Source organism: Equus quagga, chromosome 13 (genome assembly GCF_021613505.1).
Source record: "Equus quagga isolate Etosha38 chromosome 13, UCLA_HA_Equagga_1.0, whole genome shotgun sequence".
Classification (NCBI taxonomy): domain Eukaryota; kingdom Metazoa; phylum Chordata; class Mammalia; order Perissodactyla; family Equidae; genus Equus; species Equus quagga.
Genome location: NC_060279.1, coordinates 88,259,638 through 88,279,355, shown reverse-complemented (window position 1 = coordinate 88,279,355; position 19,718 = coordinate 88,259,638). Strand labels below are relative to the sequence as shown.

Here is a 19,718-nt window from a genome sequence, read left to right as displayed (position 1 = left end):
GTCCTCCCTCTCCGAGGTCCAGCCCCACCCCTGGGTGTCCAGTCTTGCCGTGGGGGCAAAGGACAGCGCCCAGCATTTGGTGTAGTCCCGCCCTTCTGCGGGACAGTCCCCTCCCCAGGAAGGTGTGGCTTGCAATAACCTCCCTCTGTCCCCTTTCAGGCTTCCCAGACACAATAAAACGTGGGCGCCCCCCAACCTCTCAGAGTCTGACCCTCTACTGCCCTCTCTGCCCCCAGGGCGAGGTCAGGCCCAGCGTGTGCGAACCGGTTCCGAGTCCTTGCCTTGCCCTTTGGGGTCTGAACCTTTCTCTGCCTGTTCATGCCTGTCTCAGCCCCTCCCTTCCCCTTCGCTCATGGCTCCAACCTGGGCCAGGTGGGTCCCGAGCTTCCAAGTGCCCGGCGCCTGGAAGCCCAGATGATACCAGGACTTGATGCGAATTCGATTTTACTGGGGGTAGGGGACAGGGTGGGGGCATTCAGGGATTGGCTGCTATGGTGTCCTGGATCCACTGCACATGGGGTATCAGTTTGGTGTAGACAGCGGGCTTATTGGGCCTGCCACACGGGATGTGGCCCCAGGACGTGACTCCTTGAAACACACCATCGCAGATCAGCGGGCCCCCTGAGTCACCCTACAGCACAAGGGGGAGAGAGAGAGGTCCGCGAAGCCCCGGGTTCTGCCTGCAGGGCCCCAGCTCTCAGACCTGGGCTCACCGATCACACCCAGCGACCCCCCAGCTATGGGGAAAGAGACAGTTATCCCCAGAGTCCACTCCCAGAGAAGGGAAGCCAGATTCCAGCAGAGAGGACAGTGCCTCGAGCCCTGGCCCATGGGGATGGGACTTCAGGGTCCAGGTTCTGCACATGGGGCAGGGTCCAGCAGGACAGTACCTGCAGACAGGTCAGTGCAGAGGGAACAGGATACGTGTATGGGACCCGTCCACCCTCGGGGTCATCTCAGATGTCACCTCTGCCAAGAAACTTTCTCGGACTGGACAATAAATATGTGTCAGAGGGAGAAAGGGGTGAACTATGATGTGGAAGGAGATACAGGGATGTCTGGATGGGGGTTTGGGAAAGAGAGGGGGCACGGGGAGGGAGCTGAGGCACGGGGGCGGGGCTACAACTGGGAAAAGTGGGACAGATGCCTACTTTGCTCTCACACCCAGTCTGGAATCTGAGTCCCCTCCCCGAAGACTTCGAAGCCCTGGGGGCACAGGCTCACTTACCACGCATGTGTCCTTGCCGCCCTCCAAGTGCCCAGCACACAGCATGTACTCTGTCACGTTCTGGGAGTGGGCGTTGTCACACACATCGTTGGACAGGAGTGTGAGGTCCACACACCGGAGTTCATCCGGGTATGTGACTATGGGCCAGGGAGATAAAGACACGCAGGTGTCCTCAGCCCTCCTCCCTCAGACCCGGGAGTCCAGCCCCCAGCCCCTCCTCCCTCAGACCCTGGAGTCCAGGCCCCCAGCCCCTCCTCCCTCAGGCTAGGAGTCCGGGCCACCAGCCCCTCCTCCCTTACCCCCGGGGGTCTGGGCTCCAGGCTGCAGGTCTGGCCCCCGACATACACTTATCTGGTTCGATGCTGCCCCAGCCGGAGGCATAGCAGGTGCTCCCCAGTACAGGTTCCTGGGTGGGCAGGGCCAGGACCTGCACGGCGGCTGTTATCTGGGCGGGCTGCGCCAGCTGGAGCAGCATGAGGTCGTGGCTGTAGTCCTCTCCTGGGAGGCGGTTGTTGTTCTCCAGGAGGCTCAGATTGAAGCCAGGGTGTGGGAAGCTTTTAGCGACGAGGAAGAACTGGGCTGTGTCTTCATCCTCAAACAGATTGTGGCGTCCCAGCCAGATCTGGTAATAGCTGGGGAGAGAGGGGGATGGAGGGAATGAGGAGAGGGGAGGCGGGAGGGGGGTGGGGCAGGGGAGCCTGGGGGAGGGTCCAAAATGGGAAAGAAGAACAAGGAGAAAACATGAGAGAGAGAGAGAGAGAGAGAGAAGGAAAGATTGGAGTCATGGAGAAATAGAGACAGAGTGAGGAAAAAAAGAATGTGACAGCGTGAAAGGCAGATCCAGGGACAAAGAGAAACGGAGTGGAAAAAAAAGAGCTTAAAAAATATAGGGCATGAGGAAGGCAGGGGAACAGTGAGCTAGAGAGAGCACGGACGGGAGGAGGAGACAAGACAGTGAGACTCGTCACAGCAGGAGTGAAAAGGCGGAGAGGCAGGAGAAGGAGAAATAGACAGTGAGTAGGCACGGAGGAAGTCAAGAGTGATTGAGAAACAGGATGGAGGGAGGGGAGACAGAGTGAGAGAGAAGGGGGGCGGGAGGTGGGGCAGGGGAGGAGGGGAGGCCTGAGGCGGCTCAGCGGCAGCTGGGGCTGTGGGGCTGCTTCCCCAGCAGCTGGGTGGCCTGGCCCCCCCCAAGGCCAGCGTCCCCTCCCTCCCCAGCACCTTCTCCCTTTCTCCTTCTCCTTCCACCTTCCTCCATTGCCCCCACCCAGTGCCGGCTCAAACCAGCCCTTCCCTGTGTCCCCCTGGATGAAGGACGCCCTGGAGGGAGGGGCTGGGCAGCGTGAGAAGTCCCCCCCCCATACATGTTGAGGATGATCCCTTCCTCTTCTCTGGGGGTCCCCTGCGGTCCCATCCTGGGGGACAGTGTGCTCAGCAGTGATGGGGGAGAGGGAGTGAGGCAGAGACCCAGAGAGAGACCTACAGAGACAGGGATGGCAGCTGAGAGACCCAGAGATGGACAGAGACAGGGAGAGACACAGAGACATGGAGACAGAAGACAGAGGAAGATAGAGACAAATCAAAGTCACGCAGAGAGACACACAACAGAGCCAGGTATGGGAGAGACACAGGAAGACAGAGAGCCGGTTGCACGGGAGACACAGAGACCAGGCAGCCATGGCAGGGCTTCCATGAGTTCGTCCAGTCCCAGCCCCGCCTCTCTCCCTGGGCCCTGGACCAGTGCCATCCTTCTCTCCCTCAGCCCCCAGCCTCCCTGAGGTTATCCCAGGGTAATGGCCCTGGCTGACTGTTTCTGTGGGAGCACAGACGCCACCCTCCCCAGACCCCCTGATCCTACTTACTTGTTCTTTTCTTTTTCTTTCTTTCTTTCTTTCTTTTCTTTTTTTTTTTTTTTAGGAAGATTGGCCCTGAGCTAACATCTGTGCCCAACTTCCTCTGTTTTATATGTGGGACACCTGCCACAGCAGGACTTCACAAGCAGTGCATAGGTCCACACCCGGGATCCAAACCGGTGAACCCCAGGCTGCTGAAGCAGAACGCGCAAACTTAACTGCTTCACCACTGGGCTGGCCCCTACTCACTCGTTCTTGCAGTGAGCGGCTGTGAGCACCCACTGGGGGTCCACCAGGACGCCCCCACACTGGAAGCTGCTGTAATGGTACACAGCCGCCTGCCAGGGTTTGGAATGGTTCTTACACTCCCAGCCTCCTATGATCCGAGACTGGATGGGGGGCGCGGCACCTGTGAAAGGGGGGCTGGGTCAGGGGTGGGGGCGAAGGCTGACAGGAGAGGCCAGGGGACTGGGCTAGGAGAGGGAGCTGTGCTGTGGGGTTGGGGGGACACGGGGGCAGAGGACCAGGCTGGGGGTCTGGGGACATGGGCAAGGGGTGTTGGGAAGGACCCGGAATTATGGAGCCGTCCTTGGGATGGGGGGTGGGTGGCTGGTCCTGGGTGGGGAGACTTGATGCTGAGAGCGGAGTGGACCCCAGGGATCAGGATAGGAGATGACAAGACAGCACTGGGGCAGGCATCGAGGGTGGGGGTCGGGTGGCTTGGGGTCTCGGACAAGGGGCAGGAAGCTGTGCGTTCAGAGGGGAAAGAGAAACCAGGAATAAAGGCCCCAAGGGAGAGGTTCAGAGCTGGGGGGGGATTCGGAGGGTTGGGGGCTACCAGGTGAGGAAATGGTGAGGTCCCGGATGGAGTTTTGGGGTTCTGGAAAGGATACAGATTTGGGGAATCAGGTGTGAGAGGCCAAGGAGAACATCTGGGCTGGGGAATTTGGGGGTCCCTGGATTTGGGACTGGAGGGGGCCAACTGGGCTCCGAGAGTTGGTAGAAGTTGGGGTTCCAGGTCAAGAGCGAATGAAAGGGTTAGGCTGGGAGAGGGATCCTGTGAGGGTTTGGGGTCCTGCAAACCAGGGATGGCATTGTGAGGGCTCTGGGAGCAGGTTTGGGGTCAAAAGTGGGTTAGGCTCAGGAGGACAGAGAGCCGGATGATAGTCATTCTGGACCGGGTGGTTCCATGGGGATGGGGTTCATGGTCTGAGGGTGCTGGCAGGATGTGGGGTTCTCTTGGGAGTGGTGCCAGGACACGAATGGAGAAGGAGACATATCGGGCCAAGCAGCTGTGGGAACACGGGGAGGACCCCTTCATGTGGGGCTTTAGAATCACATGTTGGGGCACTTGGGGGAGGCAGGGCAGGACAGCTGGGCTGGAAGGTGTTTGGGATCCTGGGGATGGGATCCCAGAAAACCAGAGCTGTACAGGAGGGTCTCGGCTGGAGAAGGGCTGGAGTTTGAGAAAGGATGGAAATTCTACAAAGAAAGGAGCATGTGGTTGGGGGTTCTGGCTGTTTTGCGTGGGGGAGAAGGCTGGGGGTGCTGGATGCGAGCTCTGGGGCAAAGAGTCAGGAAAGGAAGAGACATTCACACAGCCCCCAACCAGGATGGGGGGCCCACCAGATGTCATGGACCAGAAAGTCTGTTTGGGAAGAAGTGTAGGTATCTGGTGGTATTTGGGGGTCCTGGGAGGATTGGGGGAGACCAGAGGCCACAATCTGGGGGACCTAATTGAGAGCTAACAGCTGGAAGGGAAGTCACCAGGGTGTGGTAGGATATGGGGACTCAGGAACCAGACCATTGGGTCATAAAGAACCAGAGGGTAGGAGCAGGTGGTCAGGGTCCCAGGGTCTGGTGGGCTTGGCAGGGTGGGGGGTGGGGGCGTCCTTGGAAGAGCTGGAGTCGCCCAGAGACAGAGATGGCCCAGGACCTGCCCCTTTGAGTGGGGAGGAGGAGAAAATTCTGGGAGATCCTGGGAAGACCTAGTGGAGGAGTGAGGCCTGTGAGGAGGGGCTGGGGTAGGATGTTAGGGTAGGGCTGGGAGAGAAGAAAGAGCCTGCTACCCTGATCTGGGGCACAGTCTAGGGTGAAGGGTGACAGGGGAAGGACCTATGGGGGGGAGGGAGAGGGTAGAGTGAGAGTCGGGGCCCGCTCCCCCGCCCACATCTTCCCCACTTCTCACCGGTCCCCACCAGGGACAGGGCAAGGCACAGAACTGGGAGCCACATGGTGACAAAGGCGTCCAGGGGCAGCCAGGCCGTGAGCTCGGAGCTGGGGAGCTTCTCGGAGGAGTGTTTTAAAGCCTTCGTCCCCCCGGGCCCCGCCTCTGCCCTGCTGGCAACCCAGACGCCCCGCCAAGGCTCTGCCCCTGCCACCTGGGAGCCGGACACCTCCTCCCACCCCAGGAGGAAGGGAGCGCGAGCACCTGTCGAGCTGCAGGCCCTCAATCATGCTGGAAGCAGTCCTGGGGCCTGAGGCCAGACGGGGCAGGGCCTGGAGCTCCCGGGGCCTTGCTCTCGGGGACAGAGCCAGTGAGGGGAGGGGAGAGTGAGAGGGAGCAGAGACTGCTCCCTAATCCCTAATCCAGACCCCATACACCTGAACCCCAAGTAAGGCCATGCACCCCAAGACCTGTGCACCCTCAAATACCAACAGTGGGGCTCATTCTCTCCTCCCTGCACCACTTAGAGCCAAGATGTCAGCTTCCCAGCTTCCAGCTCCCCCTGAAATAGCTTTCTGATTCTTGTACTCCCAGACTCGGATCTAGGGCCCCCAAATTCCTGCTCCTCTCAGGATAAAAGCTTAGGGTACCCATCACCACCATCCTAGCATCCTGGATCCGGAACGTGGAATTTCAATGGTTTCCCTGGATAAGTTCCCTAGATTTCAAAATCAATCTTCCTGCCAAACAATGTTGGGTTCCCATTACCATCCCCCACTCCTTATTCTCCAAATCCGGATGCTCAAGGTTACGTCATCCAAAGTCCCAGGAGTCCCAAACGATCTCCCCTCCAAGGTCAAGAGCGTCCTCTCCTCAAATTCCAATCCACCCCCACAACAATAAATTATTTAGGTCTGAGGAGCCAAGTTCACGTACTTCAACACTGAGTGACCTTGAAAGTCATGTATTTGGGATCTCTGAAGAGAATCAGGAACTGGATTCCTGCAGCCTCAATGGTAAACCCATGGGCTTGCGACAAGTTCCCTTGGCTCTTCAGTAAGATCCAAGCAGGTTACAGGGTCCCAGCCTCCGCGGTAGGTCAGGAACCTGCCTAAGCAAAGGAGAGTATTTGCCTTTTTGCTATGGCTACCAGGAAACCCAGAACTAAGTCTTGAAGAAAATGAAGTCATTCTTGATAATTTATTTTGTGGTGGGTCCTTTCACCAGGGTCCAGAGATATATAGTGTTTTCCCAGTGCCAGGCATTATTTGAATCACTTCATATGAATTTCCTCATTCAATCCTTACAACCCTATGAGGTAAGCAATACGATCCCCGTTTTACAGATGAGGAAACTGAGGCTGAGTGGGGTTGGGTCTTTTGCTGAAGATCACACAGCTGATCCTAGGTGTTGAATGAACAGAGTCCTCCTTCAAGCCTCTTCTCTTCACCTAGGGATTAGGGCGGTAGGTGAAAAGGAACAGTGTTCGGTGGCTCTGAGGTCCCCACCCAGTCTCTGGCCCCCATTTCCCTTCACCCTCAGAAGAAAGTCACAGAAAAATTTGCATCAGCACTCTCTGTTATGTTGGTGTTAAACAGGTGACCTTGAGCGCCAGCTCTGGCCTCAGACGGGACAAGTCTTTGGCTAGCATCTGGGCCTTGGACAAATGGGGTCTTGTGGAATGGCTTAATTCTGTCCCAGGTCAGGATGGGGCTGCTGGCCAGCCGTGGGAGCTTCTGCTCAGTCAGGGACACCGGTGGTAAGGCCAGAACAGTCAGTTGCTCTCCATGGTTTCCCTGATCCATTCCAAGTAGCGGCAGACTTTGGTATAGACACCAGGCTTGGTGGTAGTGTCGCAGGGAACGTCACCCCAGGACACAATGCCCTGCAGGACGCCCCCACAGACCAGGGGTCCCCCGGAGTCACCCTGTGAGAAGAAGAGGAAGCTTGAGTGGGAACCTTCTGGATCCAGTGCCCTCATCCCCATCCTAATCATCATGCACAATCTCAGTCAAAATCCAGTCCAACGCCACCAACTCAACTCAGTGTAACCCAAACCAACTCAACCAGAACCCAACTCAACTCAACGCCACTCAGCCAACCCACATCCAAGCCCACCCCAACTCAATGTAACCCAAACCGACTCAACCCAAACCCAACACAACTCAACGCGACTCAGCCAACCCACGTCCAACCCCACCCCATGCCACTCTAACTCAACCCCACATCTTCCCCATTTGAAATTAAACCAGAGCCACGCCCATCTTCACTTCCAATACAACCCACCCCAGTCGTCACGTGTTTGGCATCCCAAACAAAATTTACTCCCATCCCAAATTCAACCCTGACACATTTCCCACCTCACATCAAACCAAACCCGTTCCCCTTCTCCACACCAGCCCGCGCCATCCCAAACCAAGCAACACTCCACACGACACACACAACCCAACCCTATCACCGTCTCTAACCCCAACTCCAATATCACGCCCATTCTAACTGCTCTGCTTTCTCCATCCCCAAACCTACCCCTCGGATCTTCTCCGGCCCCAAGCAGGCAAAACGCGACCCCATTCCAACTCCAGCACCTGTTCCCCTCCCCGCTCCGTCTCCCCTCCGGGCATGGCCCCCGGGCTCTGACCTCACAGGAGTTCGTGCCTCCGCCCTCCACGCCCGCACACACCATGGTGTCCATCAAGCACCCCGGGTAGGCCTTGTTGCAAGATGCGGCCGAGATCACGCTGATGTTGGCACAATGCAACGTATCCGGAAGACTCACTGGGGAGGACAGTGGGCTTGGAGCGAACCCGTACATTTTCAGGCCCTTGTCCCCTCCGCCCAAGACGCCTCGGGAACACGGTCCTTAGGGGCGCAGCATCCAGCTCCATCCTTTCACGCACCTTGGGGCACCGAGCTCCCCGTGGTCCTAGGCCCGCCGCCAGACACCAGGCCCCACCCGGACACCAGGCAGGCGTCGCCGGGCTGAGAGCAGCGCGTGGGCAGCGCCACTGGTCGCACTTGCTCGGAGATGAGCGCGGGCCGGATTAGTCGCAGCAACATTACGTCATGGATATGGCCGCGCGCTTCGTAGCCCGGATGTACGATGACACGAGAAACAGCCCGCAGTTGCTCGGGGCCATCGCGCTTGCGCAGATTGTGCTCGCCCAGACGCACTCTCATGGAGCTGTGCGGGCGAGTGTTTTAGCCGCAAGTGGAGTGAGGAGTAGACAGGAAAAATCAGAGAGCGGGCAACCTGGGGTCCCCTGACCCTTTAGGAATCTGGATATCCGTTCCCCTCTCCCCAAGGCCCTGAGGCCAATAGTTCCAGCCTCTGCTCTTCAGGGACCAAGGTGTCCAGAGTCGTGCACACACCTGGAACTCACTCCCTGGCTCCAGCTCTTTCTTCCTCAGAATCCAAGATCCTCAGCTCCCTAGACGCTTCCCGCCACGCCCCCTCAGGACCCTGAGCCCTGCCTTCATACCGGGTTTGGCAGTGGGCTGCAGACAGCACCCAGCGCGGGGAGATGAGGGAAGCACCACAGTTAAAACGTCCACGATGGAAGAGGGCCGCTTGCCACGGCTGGGAGTGGGGTGCACACTCCTCATCTTCCAGCATCTTGTCACTGTCGTCCTGTGAGGCTGGGAGAGGGGGGAGAGGAGGATCCCTGAGGACAAAGTACTTTTCCTCGCACCCTGCCCTCATTACATATTTTTTCACTCATGTCTTCCCCCAGTTTCTTAAGATGTCCCTGCTGTTGATTTTTAAGCACTGCTTTCTTTTAGCTTTTACAGCTGCTGCTTGTTTTCTTTAGAACTGTCCCCCTGCCCTCGGCCCCACTCCCATTTGCTTCAGGACTCTGGGAGAGAGAGGAGGGGAGAGGACCAGAGGACAAGAAGTCCTCTGTGATTGGGAGTGGAGGCAGGGACAATGGATACAGGTCCAGACAGATGGCCCCTTGAAACAAGTCACTCAAGGTTACTGAGCTGTCACAGACATCAAATGGATGTGGCCATTCCATAGGTATGACACACAGTCTTGGCTCCAGAGTCTGGACAGCTCAGCCAAAAGCAGTGTGTCATACAAGGACACAGATGTGGCCGCACAAGGTCATGGGGAAACAGACAGCCACAACCAGTCTTGCAAACTCAGGAACTGCTATGGACAGTGTTTTACACAGAAACTCACTTGCGTGTTCATGGGTTGCAGCTTCAAGAATCATAGCACAGACGTGCATATGGGGGTATGAACATGGAGAGTTAAGACGTGGGCGTGCACACACACAGACACGTTCACAGATGCAGATTTGGGCACGGAAGCTCAGACCTAAATTTATAGTGTGGGTCTGCATATACCAGGTCACAGACGCACACACTTGTACATGGGGTCTGCACACACAAGGTGGGGTCCTTAATAAAGGTACATGGGGAGAGACACCGATATGCACTCAGGCCCCCTAAGACTTGTTCACAGACATCAGTCTATAATATCTTGGTTAAAAACCTGGAGTGATACAGTCCCCTGGGCCCAAACATATTATCCGTGGGACTTTGAGCAAACTATTTGACCTCTCTGTGCTTCTGTTTCCTCATCTGTAAAATGGGGTTGTTGTAAGAATTGAATAGGAGTCTGTGTGTGTGTGTGTGTGGTTTCTGGCACATTGTAGCTGCCTAATAAATCTTAGCTATTTTAAATAAAGGAGAATAGACTTGGTTATGCAGACATGCGCAGCATATGTGGATGTTCAGGTTGTGGACTCAGATATGGCCAAGTTAGCCAGACACGTGTGCAGACCCAGATGAAGATAACCAAGGTCAAAACTGTAATTCATCCCCAAGCCTCTTTGTGGAGATTCAAAGGTATAACCACCGACAGAGGCCAACATTGGATGTGGAGCCACTAGATCAGACCCCACAGCGACACCTGGACCCACGGCTGGGCAGTCAAGGTCAAAGACACATAGCTAGAGACACAGGCAGCCAGGACGGGATGTATTTATCCATCTCTAGATCAGCCGCCAAATCAGTCACTTGACGTCCAAGGTGACTCATCCGGTTTCGTGTCTGGGGACCTGGTTCGTACAGGTGTGCAAAATGTGGACACACAGGGCCTTGCACACCCACCACACACACACACAGACAGAATAGCACCATGCACAAGGACATAAACAGGGATGTTTCAAGGTCACAGGACTATGACTCCCTACACTGGGCAATGTAGATATGTCCCCTCAAGGTCACAGCCAGGTACACAGACACCCACACTGGGGCAGGATTTGCACAGCTGGACCAAATGCCCACACTCTGCCCACAAGAGTCAGGAACTGGGCCAGGGGCCCCCGCAAGGCAGGGGGAAGGCGGATGTGGTGGACAAAGGGCTTAACAAGAAAAGGGTGGGGTGTCCTGCGAGGGACAGAGGATGTGGGTTGAAGAGCTGGGCACCGAGGCCGCGCTTGGCCAGTCCAAGCCGGAGGAGGGCGGAGGCCCCAACTGGGTGCAGCAGGCAGGCAGGAGGCAGGGAGGAGAGAGCACAGAGAGAGCCCGAGGGGAGGCTGGCGGCAGGCTGAGGGAGGTCCGAGGGGCCCCCAGGGACGAGGGTCATGTGAGGGGGGGGTTAATGAAAGTCTACCTTCAACTTCCCCAGGGTACAGGCATCAAGTTACAATTAATTTGTCCACGGGTGGTGGCTGAATGGGGTCTGGAGTTTTCCTGCCACACGGGGTCACCTTGACCTAGTGGCTGCCCCTTTCTGAGCCACAGCCCCCTCCCCTGTCAATTGAGGCCAGTAGAGCCCACCCATAGAGGATTAGCTGAGCATCCTAGCACTGAGCACTGTGCCTGGTATATACTGAGCGCTCAGCAATGCTAACACATCCGTACAGGGCACTACGCCCAGCTAGGCACCTTCTAGTGCCTCACGCGTCTGTTGTCATCTCCATGGTACAGTTGGAAAACCTGAGTCACAGAGACGGTAAGTAACTAGAAAGTGGCAGAGGCAGGATTCAAACGCAGAGTCTGTGTTCTTGGCCTCTCAACGCTTGTTTAATGCTTATTATGAGCTTTACCTACATTATGCTGTTGAAACCTCATCATCCTACTCACAGGTAGTGCTGTCTGTCCTTCAGAGAAGGCACTTGAGGCCCAGAGAGGGGAAGTAGTTTCCTCAAGGTCACACAGCAAGGAAGAGGCAGCCCCAGAATTGAACTCAAGTCTGTGTCACCCTGGGCCGTGCTCCTTGTCATGGGAACTCCAGAGCAGCCCCAGGCCCCTGACAGCTGTTGGGGTGGGCTGAGGACTCAGGAAGGGCTGGTGGCTGAGGTGGGGGTGGGAGTGAGGGAGAGATCATCACATGGTCTCCGGGTCAGAGAGGGGCTGGCAGATTGCAGGGCCCAGATATGCTCAGGATGGGGGAGTTAGGGGACATCAAGCTCCCATAGCCCCGGACCCAACCTGGCCCAGCTCACCTGCCGATGTCAGCAGGAAGTAGAAGGTGAGGAGAAGCCACATTGTGCAAGAGGGATCAGGGCTCTGCTGAAGTCTGAGGAGCGGAGAGAGCGAACCAGGGTGAGGCTGGACCCTCCTGCCCCCACCTGGTCCCTTCCAGACACAAACTCATCCCACCTGTTGCTTAAGAAACTTCCTTTCACCATCTTTGTTCTCCACCTCCAACCTGCTCTTCCTCTTGCGTTCCCCATCTCTGAAGGATCTGCCATTTCCCCAGGCACCGGAAGAGACCCCAGCACCCTCCCACTTGCCTCCTGGATCTCTCTCGATCCCCAAAGCCTGGCTTAAGATACATTGTCTCCCCTGACCCTGTCCCAGTCTCTTGGGTAGCTTCCAATCTGTCCTTCCACTCATGTTCGCACCCCCTAGCCTGTCCCCCTGTATGGCCAGAGTTGGCCATATTCCCACTCACCGCCCTCATGGATCTCCAGCACCCCCAGTATAAGATTCCAGCCCCACTTTTGAGGACAGGCGTGGCTTCTCCCCTTCTAGCCCCTCTGGCCAGATCATAGCCAATTCTTCCATTTTCCTTCTTGCAATTTCATGCCTCTGTGCCTTTGCTCAGGTTGTTCTTTCTCCCAGGTAGGCCATTCCCTTCAGAATCCACTTCCTCTTTGAGGCCTTTTCTGAGCTCCCCCTCTCAGTGATGCCCACCTCCCCCACCAGACTGAGGACTTCCCGAGGGCAGGCTCAGCCTGACTGGACTCTGGATCCCCAGCATGGCCTGGTGCAGGGTCCCATCTTCAGCAAGCTTTGGGAATGAATTAAAGTCCTTCCTCCCTTCCCCTTCCAAATCCATATTTGCCCTCTGAGGTTCAGCCCCCCACCTCTTCTGAGAGGCCCTGATACCTGAGCGGCATCTCTTCTGGGTCCCACAGCACAGATCCCCAGCAACACTCATGTCGGGGTTTCTCTATGTCCCCAGTACTGCCCAGCCTGGGGCCTGGCACACAGGACGCCTCAGGGAGGGTGTGCTGAGCTGACCGGAACCTCTGATAACTCCTGACCTTGTTCTTGGCTCTGGTACAACGGCTTTTGGGGATTCACGCCCTCCCCCACCCCCCGCGGGTCCTTCTTGCATCTCCAGGACATTTTCTTGGTTTAGGTTCAACTTGGGGCCTCAGTGAAGGACACACAGACCTACCCAGGTGCCCTTGACACTCAACTCCCTCAGGGTGATCCATGTTTGTCCCTTAGGATCAGGGCATCGGTGTCTCCCCTAGACCGGGGCAGACTTGTGCCTCCCAGCCTCATCACTCCTATCTCAAAGATCTTACCCCCTTCCAGATCCTCCAGCAGCATCTGCGGCAGCTTGGATGCCAGAAAAAGGAGAGCAGGCACCTGAATGCCTGCCTTTATAAGCTCCCAGACCCACCCCGATCTGGGGTGGGGTTGGGTAGGATGAGGTGGGAGGTGACTGAGAGTTGGGTTTACAGGCAGGGACGCCTAGGTGGCTGGTGGGGCGGGGGGATGATGCCTATTGAGCATTTATTAGTCTCAAGCTTTTGTCTGAGTCTACAAGGTGGAATTCTCTGCCAGGGGCAGTTACTCCAGGAGGAGGAGACAGGAGGGAAAGAGCAGAAAATAGGAGGATATCAAAATATAAAGCCCGGAGTCTAGAGGCTGTAACCTGGAATTTGGGGTCTGGAGTGTCGAAATTGGATTCTAGAGTCATGCTTCTTGTGTCTGGAGGAGGATTCTGGATCTTGGATCCTGGACCTAGATCTGGATCCCTGATTCTGGATGCCCAATTCTGGATTCTAGACCTCAGATCTCTGATTCTGGATTCTGGACAGTGGATTCTGGATCTAGACCTCTCAATTCTGGATCTTGGATTCTGGACCTCCCAATTCTGGATTCTGGATCTGGATCTATGGTTCTGGATTCTGGATCAAGATCTCTGGTTCTGGATCTTCAATTCTGAACCTCCAATTCTGGATTCTCAATTTGGGGGTCTAGATTTGAGCATTCATGGCCTGAAGTCTAGAATGTGGATTTTGGAGTCTGAGTTCTGGAGTTTGGGTTTGGAATCTGGATCCTGGAACGTGGCTTTTGAATGACAAGTCTCAGGCTTGGATTCTAGATCCTGGGCCTTCACATTTAGAGTCTAGACTAGGAGTCTGAAGTCTAGTGTTTGGAATCTAGGACTTGAGATTGGAAACCTTCACATCTGCTGTGTGAAGCCTGGGGCCTGGAGTATGAATGGCAGATTTTGGATTCTGAATTTTGAGACTTGGATTCTAGAGTCTGGGTCTTGATTCTGAGGTTTCATGGGTTGACTTTGGATTGTGAAGTCTAGAGTTTCAAATCTCCATTGTGCATTTAAGAGGCTGGATGGGGAGACACGGGCCTTGCTTCCGTGATTCTGAGATTCTTAGAATCTTGACTCTAGAGCCTGAATTTGGAGACTGGGAGACTGGAGCCTTCATTCTGGATCCTGCAGTCTTGATTCTGGCTTCTGAGGCTTAAAATCTGGATTTTGCTTCTTGAGGCTGGATAGCATCAGTAAGATGACCCAAGGCTCTGGGAATTTGAAGTTGTCTCCAGTATCTTGGGTCCATGGAGGGCCCTGAACAATTGTCTAGAGTCTATCCTGACTTGTTTAACTAGTGAGGATACACAGAGAGCAGTAGGAATCAGCCTCAGAACACCCAGTGAAGGATGGGTTCTGTTGTCAGTATGGCCCCTCCCTGCATCTGGAAAGCCATCACCTTTATGGGAAGAGGCTGCATGATTAGGGCTGACTGTTCAGGAGATCAGTGGCCAGTGCCTAGGGGTCCCTGGCCCTTGACTTCCCCACAGATAATATGGGGCAATGATGGTCTCTAAACTCCCAAATGTCTTTCAGACCAGAACCACAGGCCCTCTGTTATTCCAGAACCCTAGGGTTCCAGTCATTCTAGAACCATAGATCCTCAAAATCTCTAGAATACCAGGCTTTCTAGAATCTCTAGCCCTAAGACATTCTGGAAGTCTAGGTCCTCGGACGCTCTAGAACGCCAAGATTTACAAATAATCTAGAATCTCAGATCTCCAGGCATCCTAGAACCCTAGATCTTCGGATGTCCTGGAACCCCCAGACCTTCAGACATTCTGGATTCCCGGGCTGGGAGCTATTCTAGAACTCCTCTCTCCCTTCATCTCGCCGTAATTCTGTGTTCAAAGTCTGTGGGCGTTACAGAGGGCCACAGCTTCAGCTGAGCCGTCCCTGTTTCCATGATCTCATTTATCCTCCTGCAGCCCTGTGAGGTGGTTATTATGGCTTCCTCCCTAGTACGGAGGGAACTGAGGCCCAGAGAGGGGCGTCACAGGCAAAGGTTGCAAAGAGGAATCCAGTGTCTTGACTCTGGGAACACCTGGTTGGCCCTTCGCCCCCACCCCTTGAGCCACCTCCCTCTTTTGGGGCTGGGCGGTGGCGAAGGGAAGATGGTGAGCCAGTGGGGTGGCTTCCCAGGTGCCAGGCTAAGCATTTTCCATCGTAGACGCACGTGCTCCTCCCACTAACGCCCAGAGGCAGGTACTAACGCACAGAGTCTCCGTGACACAGATGGGGACACTGAGGGAGTCCCCGGAGGCAGCGCGGCCCAGGCTCACACGCCCCGAGCGCTCGGGGGATCCCCGGGAGGGCGCCCCGCCCCCACGCGCTGACGTCAGCGCCCCTCCTCCCGCCCACTCTGGCGAGTCAGACCTGAGCCGTCGACGTCCTCCCGGGCATCTCCTCAGATGTCCTTCACGTCCACCGCGGCCTCAGTCCCGCCTTCTGTCTTGTTCCTCCTCCTCCCCAGAGTCTTTCATCAACTCTCTCGAACTTAAGCCCCCACCAGGCAGTTCTCCTCCGTCTGACCCTGAGCTCCTGCCTGGGGCAGCCACCTGCTCCCGGGAGCCCCCCTCCCCAGTGTCCCCAGGCCCTTCTCACTCACTGTGTCCTAACTCATTTCTCCTTTTCCCCATACCCTCTGCCTCCCATGTTTCTCATCTCAGGGACAGCCTGGCCGTCCACCCAGCCATGTGGCCCGACTCCCAGGGCGCCCCCTCTTCCCCTCATCCCCTACCACCCAACAGTCCCCAGCCGCGCCCTCTTGCTTCTGCCTCTTGCTGCCCCGTTCCCTCCTCTCTGTCCCTTGGGCCTGGCCGTACTTCGGGCACCCTCCTCTGCCCTAGACCCTCACCCCAGCCTCTTCCTGTCCTCCCACCTTCCAGTCTAGGTGGCCTCTGAGGGTCTCTCTACACTCAGAGCTGAGCCATCCGTCCTCTCCTCACTGCCCTTCTGTGATGACTCCCCATTGCCCCCCGGACAAGGTCCCGGCCCTCAGCCTGGCATCTGAAGCCCTTTGGGACCCCCCTACTACCACAAGCCTCATCTTGAGCCCCCTCCCCCAGGCAGACAGTCACTGCGTCCTGCTCACCCTGGGAGGGGCACTGGACTCCTGGTGCCCGAGGGAACCCCCATGTGGCATCTGCCCTCTTCTCCTTTCGTCTCACCACAGCCCCCATCCCTCATGGGGCCAGTCCAGGGTGCTGGCTCTGGAGTCAGACGGCCTGGGCCCGGACCCCCCCTCCACACTTGCTAATTTGGGAGATCCTGGTAAATGTCTTCACTTCTCTGTACTTCAATTTCTCATCCTTAAAATCAGATAATCAGAGGACCCCCGATAGAGTATTTTGAGGAGTAGCTAAGGGTTAGTGCGTGTAAGGAGCTAAGAACACGGAGTGAACCACGACTGTTAATCCCACCCGGTTTGACGCGTGAGCAGGCAGTGGGGGAGGGGCGGGCCCTGGTCATTCAAGGTCACCCGGGCTGCAGGAGCTGAGGGGGGAGGCAAGTCCTGTTGCCCCTTGGGCGCACAGCACCACCTCTCTGGTTATGAGGTGCTCGTCTGTGAAGGGGTCTTAGGGTGGGGTAGCTAGGGTTGGATGAGGTAATCCACATGGAGCAGGTGTGTAAATCGTAAAATTAGGCAGCCGCTTGAAAGACCGGTTAATGCAGGACGTGATTCAGACACTGACTCTGGAGCTAGGCCGCCTGGGTTCGAATCCTGCCTCCAACATATAATGCTGTGCGTCTTTGGACAAGCCACTTGGTGTCTCTGTGCCTCAATTTCCTCACCTGTAAATGGGAATGATAGTCGTTTCTGCCTTGTTGGGGAGTTTTGAGGTGTTAATGCCTGCAATCCGTGCCTGGCACGCATTCAGTGCTGAGTAATACTGGGCCATTATTATCAGTTTCCCCTGGGAACAGAATCCTGGGGAGGGGTGGTCGTGGGGTCTGTCTCAGATGACATAGCCTGGCAGTGGCAGATCCGGGACTTTGAGAGGCAAGGTCTCTCCTTTTCTGAAACCCCCTTATCAAGACAGATGGAGAAACTGAGGCCCAGGGAGAGGAAACGGATGCGTGAGGCCCTAGTGTGAGTGTGACACCGAGCAGGGAGACGCCGGACGACGCAGAGCCTAGTTTTTCTCTGAGACTATTTCTTGGGCTGTGCTGGGCGGAGCAGGAGGGAACGGAGCCTGAAAACCCGCCTCTCTCTTCTTGTCGTGGGAGTGTCCCGCCGCTAGACGGCGCAAGTGTGCGCCTGTCTGTAGGAGGTTTGCTCCCGCGTCTGAGGGAGGAGGGGCTGGGGGCCAGGTCTCCTGGGTCTGGGGGAGGAGGAGGCTGGAGGAGGGGCTGGGGCTCCGGACTCCTGCGTCTGAGGGAGGAGGGGCTGGGGGCCTGGATCCCTGGGTCTGAGGGAGGAGGGTCTGGGGGTCCAGACTCCCGGGTCTGGGGGAGGAGGGGGCTGGAGGAGGAGCTGGGGACTCGGTTTCCTGGCTTTGAGGGAGGACTGGGCTGGTTGAGAGGGCTGGGGGCGGGGACTCCGGGGTCTGGCGGAGGAGGGCTGTGGGAGGAGGGGAAGGACTCAGAATTCTGGAACTCTGAGGAGAGGGGTGGATCTTGGCGGCAGCGGGGAGGGGAGGCTGGAGACGCCTTGGTCCTGGGATTCGTCCTTAATCGGCCTGCAGGAGTTCCTGGATCCAATTGCTGAACGGGCACATGTTTGTGCCGATTTTTTGGCGTGTCGGGTTTCTCACGGGGACGCCCTCGCGTGGGCACAGGCCCGGCAGGATCCTCCCACCCCAGACCAGAGGGCTCCAGCATCTCCCTGGGAGAGAGGGAGAGGGGGACCAAGATTCCAGTCAGGCGGAATGTCAAAGGTGGGGGAACAGAGAGAGATGGAGAAGAGAGGAAGCGGGAGAAAACAGGAGAGAAGACAAAGGCAGGCAGGACAGATCTTTCCCCCCAAACCCAGCCCTCTCCCACTTCTACCCCCCACCCCCGAGAGGTCCCGTCCCAGAACCTGGGCGCCCTCTGCCCGCTCAGTTGCTTCCTTTTCCTGCCCCCCTCCCGCCCGAGCTGTTCCTCCTCCGTCTGCCTGTCCTTGCTCGTCCTGAAGTTTAATCTGTGCTGTTCTCAGCGACCCGCAGTGTTGGTCTCTCTCTCGCTGTTTCTTTGTTTTACCTCTGGTTCCCTCTGTTTCTTTGTTTTCCTTACCCTTTTCCCTGCCTCTCTGCGTCTGATTTTCTCCCTTCCTCCATCTCTCTCCATCTCAGTTTGGGCATCTCCCTCCTCCTTTCCCCTTGATGTCCCTCATTTCTCTCCATCCCACTGTCTCCATTTTGTTCTCTCTTTATGCCTCCCGCCTCGCGCGTCCCTCTGCCTCCCACTTCTCTCTCTTCCACCCTCTTTTTCTGAATGGGGCCTCACTCTCCTTCTGTTGGACCTCCCTGGGTCTCCATATTTTGTGTCTCTCCATCCTGGGGTCCTGGTTCTCACTCTCTCCTTCTCTCTGCCCCACTCCCGTCTCCCTGTGTGTACAGGTCTCCTCCTTTCTCCCCGAACCTGCCTTTCCCAGATCTGACATGCAGGGCCCCTCGCCTTTTGGCCTCTGCTGGAACAGAACATGCCCGGAGGGCAGAGCAATGGGTAGGTGGCTTTGCAGACCTCCTCGGTCATCTCCCGCACGTTGACACACTGCAGCACTGGGGGACTGGCCTGGGACACACCATAAGGAGAGCAGAGAGTCAAGCACAGAGACACAGTGAGAGTCAAAGTCAGGGCTCCCTTTTCCTCCTCCAGCCCCAGCTGGGGATGAGGCAGGGGCACCCGGGCTGGTGCACTGGGAGGTGATGCTGAGGGAGCCGATGCAGTCTGACGGTGGTTGCGGCATTCAGCTTGAGTAGCATGAGGTTGTTGATGTTGGTGGAGCGGCTGTATGCTGGCGTGGAACGGAGCACGTGGCCTCCATCACCTGACTGCCCGGCTGTAGGTTGAGGTCAAGGCCCTACAAACTCGGGCTGCTGGTGGAGGAGCTAAGGACCAGAGGACAGGTCAGCTCCGCAGAAACTGCATCCGCATCGCCATCCCCATTGCCAGCCCAGCTCCATCCTCAGTCCCAACCATCTCCAGTTACATCCTCATCCTTTGCCTCAAGGATGAGGGATCAGGGCTCATCAAGACACCTTGCCTGATCTCACTCACTGCCTGAGAGGCTGAGCTGGGTTTCGGACCCAGAGCAGAATGGGTCTCCATCACAACAGACTCCACCCTCTGCCCTACTCTCTGGGTCCTCATGTCCAGGTTCAAATCATTCCCTCCATGCTAAGTCTCCATAGCTGGGTCACCCGCCCTCTCCTGAGCAGAGATTTGACTTCTTAATTCCACAGCCTCGGTCTAGAACAGTCCGCAGAACAAGTGTAGGCCACGCCCCCATCCCGGCCCACCAACAGAGCCTAGGCCCCGCCCCCTTCCCAGTCCCGCCCACGGAGCTGGTACCACGCCCCCATCCAGTCCCGCCCACACAGCTGTGGCCACGCACCTGGCCCAGCCCTGCCCATGGAGCTGGGACCACGCCCCCATCCAGTCCCGCCCTCGGAACCAAGGCCACGCCTCCAGTCCCGGCTGTGCGCGGGTCACAGAGTGCAGCTCACGGAGTGT

General features: G+C 56.9%; 2 protein-coding genes across 3 annotated transcripts; both read right to left on the bottom strand.

Moving 5' to 3' along the window:
• Positions 1 to 437: 437 nt before the first annotated feature.
• On the bottom strand, positions 438 to 5,350 carry KLK1 (kallikrein 1). The gene is made up of 5 exons (XM_046680257.1): positions 5,270 to 5,350; positions 3,331 to 3,490; positions 1,574 to 1,860; positions 1,229 to 1,365; positions 438 to 631 (listed from the first exon to the last, which is right to left on the bottom strand). The coding sequence occupies exons 1-5, from the start codon at positions 5,313 to 5,315 to the stop codon at positions 476 to 478; spliced, it is 786 nt and encodes a 261-aa protein (XP_046536213.1). The 5' UTR covers positions 5,316 to 5,350; the 3' UTR covers positions 438 to 475.
• Positions 5,351 to 6,429: 1,079 nt separating this feature from the next.
• KLK15 (kallikrein related peptidase 15) lies at positions 6,430 to 13,073 on the bottom strand. Of its 2 annotated transcripts, none has more exons than XM_046680258.1 (6): positions 13,024 to 13,073; positions 11,707 to 11,780; positions 8,728 to 8,884; positions 8,146 to 8,429; positions 7,887 to 8,023; positions 6,430 to 7,175 (listed from the first exon to the last, which is right to left on the bottom strand). In XM_046680258.1, the coding sequence occupies exons 2-6, from the start codon at positions 11,747 to 11,749 to the stop codon at positions 7,023 to 7,025; spliced, it is 774 nt and encodes a 257-aa protein (XP_046536214.1). In that variant the 5' UTR covers positions 11,750 to 11,780; positions 13,024 to 13,073; the 3' UTR covers positions 6,430 to 7,022. The 2 variants fall into 2 exon arrangements, with proteins under 2 accessions (XP_046536214.1, XP_046536215.1); XM_046680259.1 differs by having other exon boundaries at positions 7,929 to 8,023.
• Positions 13,074 to 19,718: the final 6,645 nt, after the last annotated feature.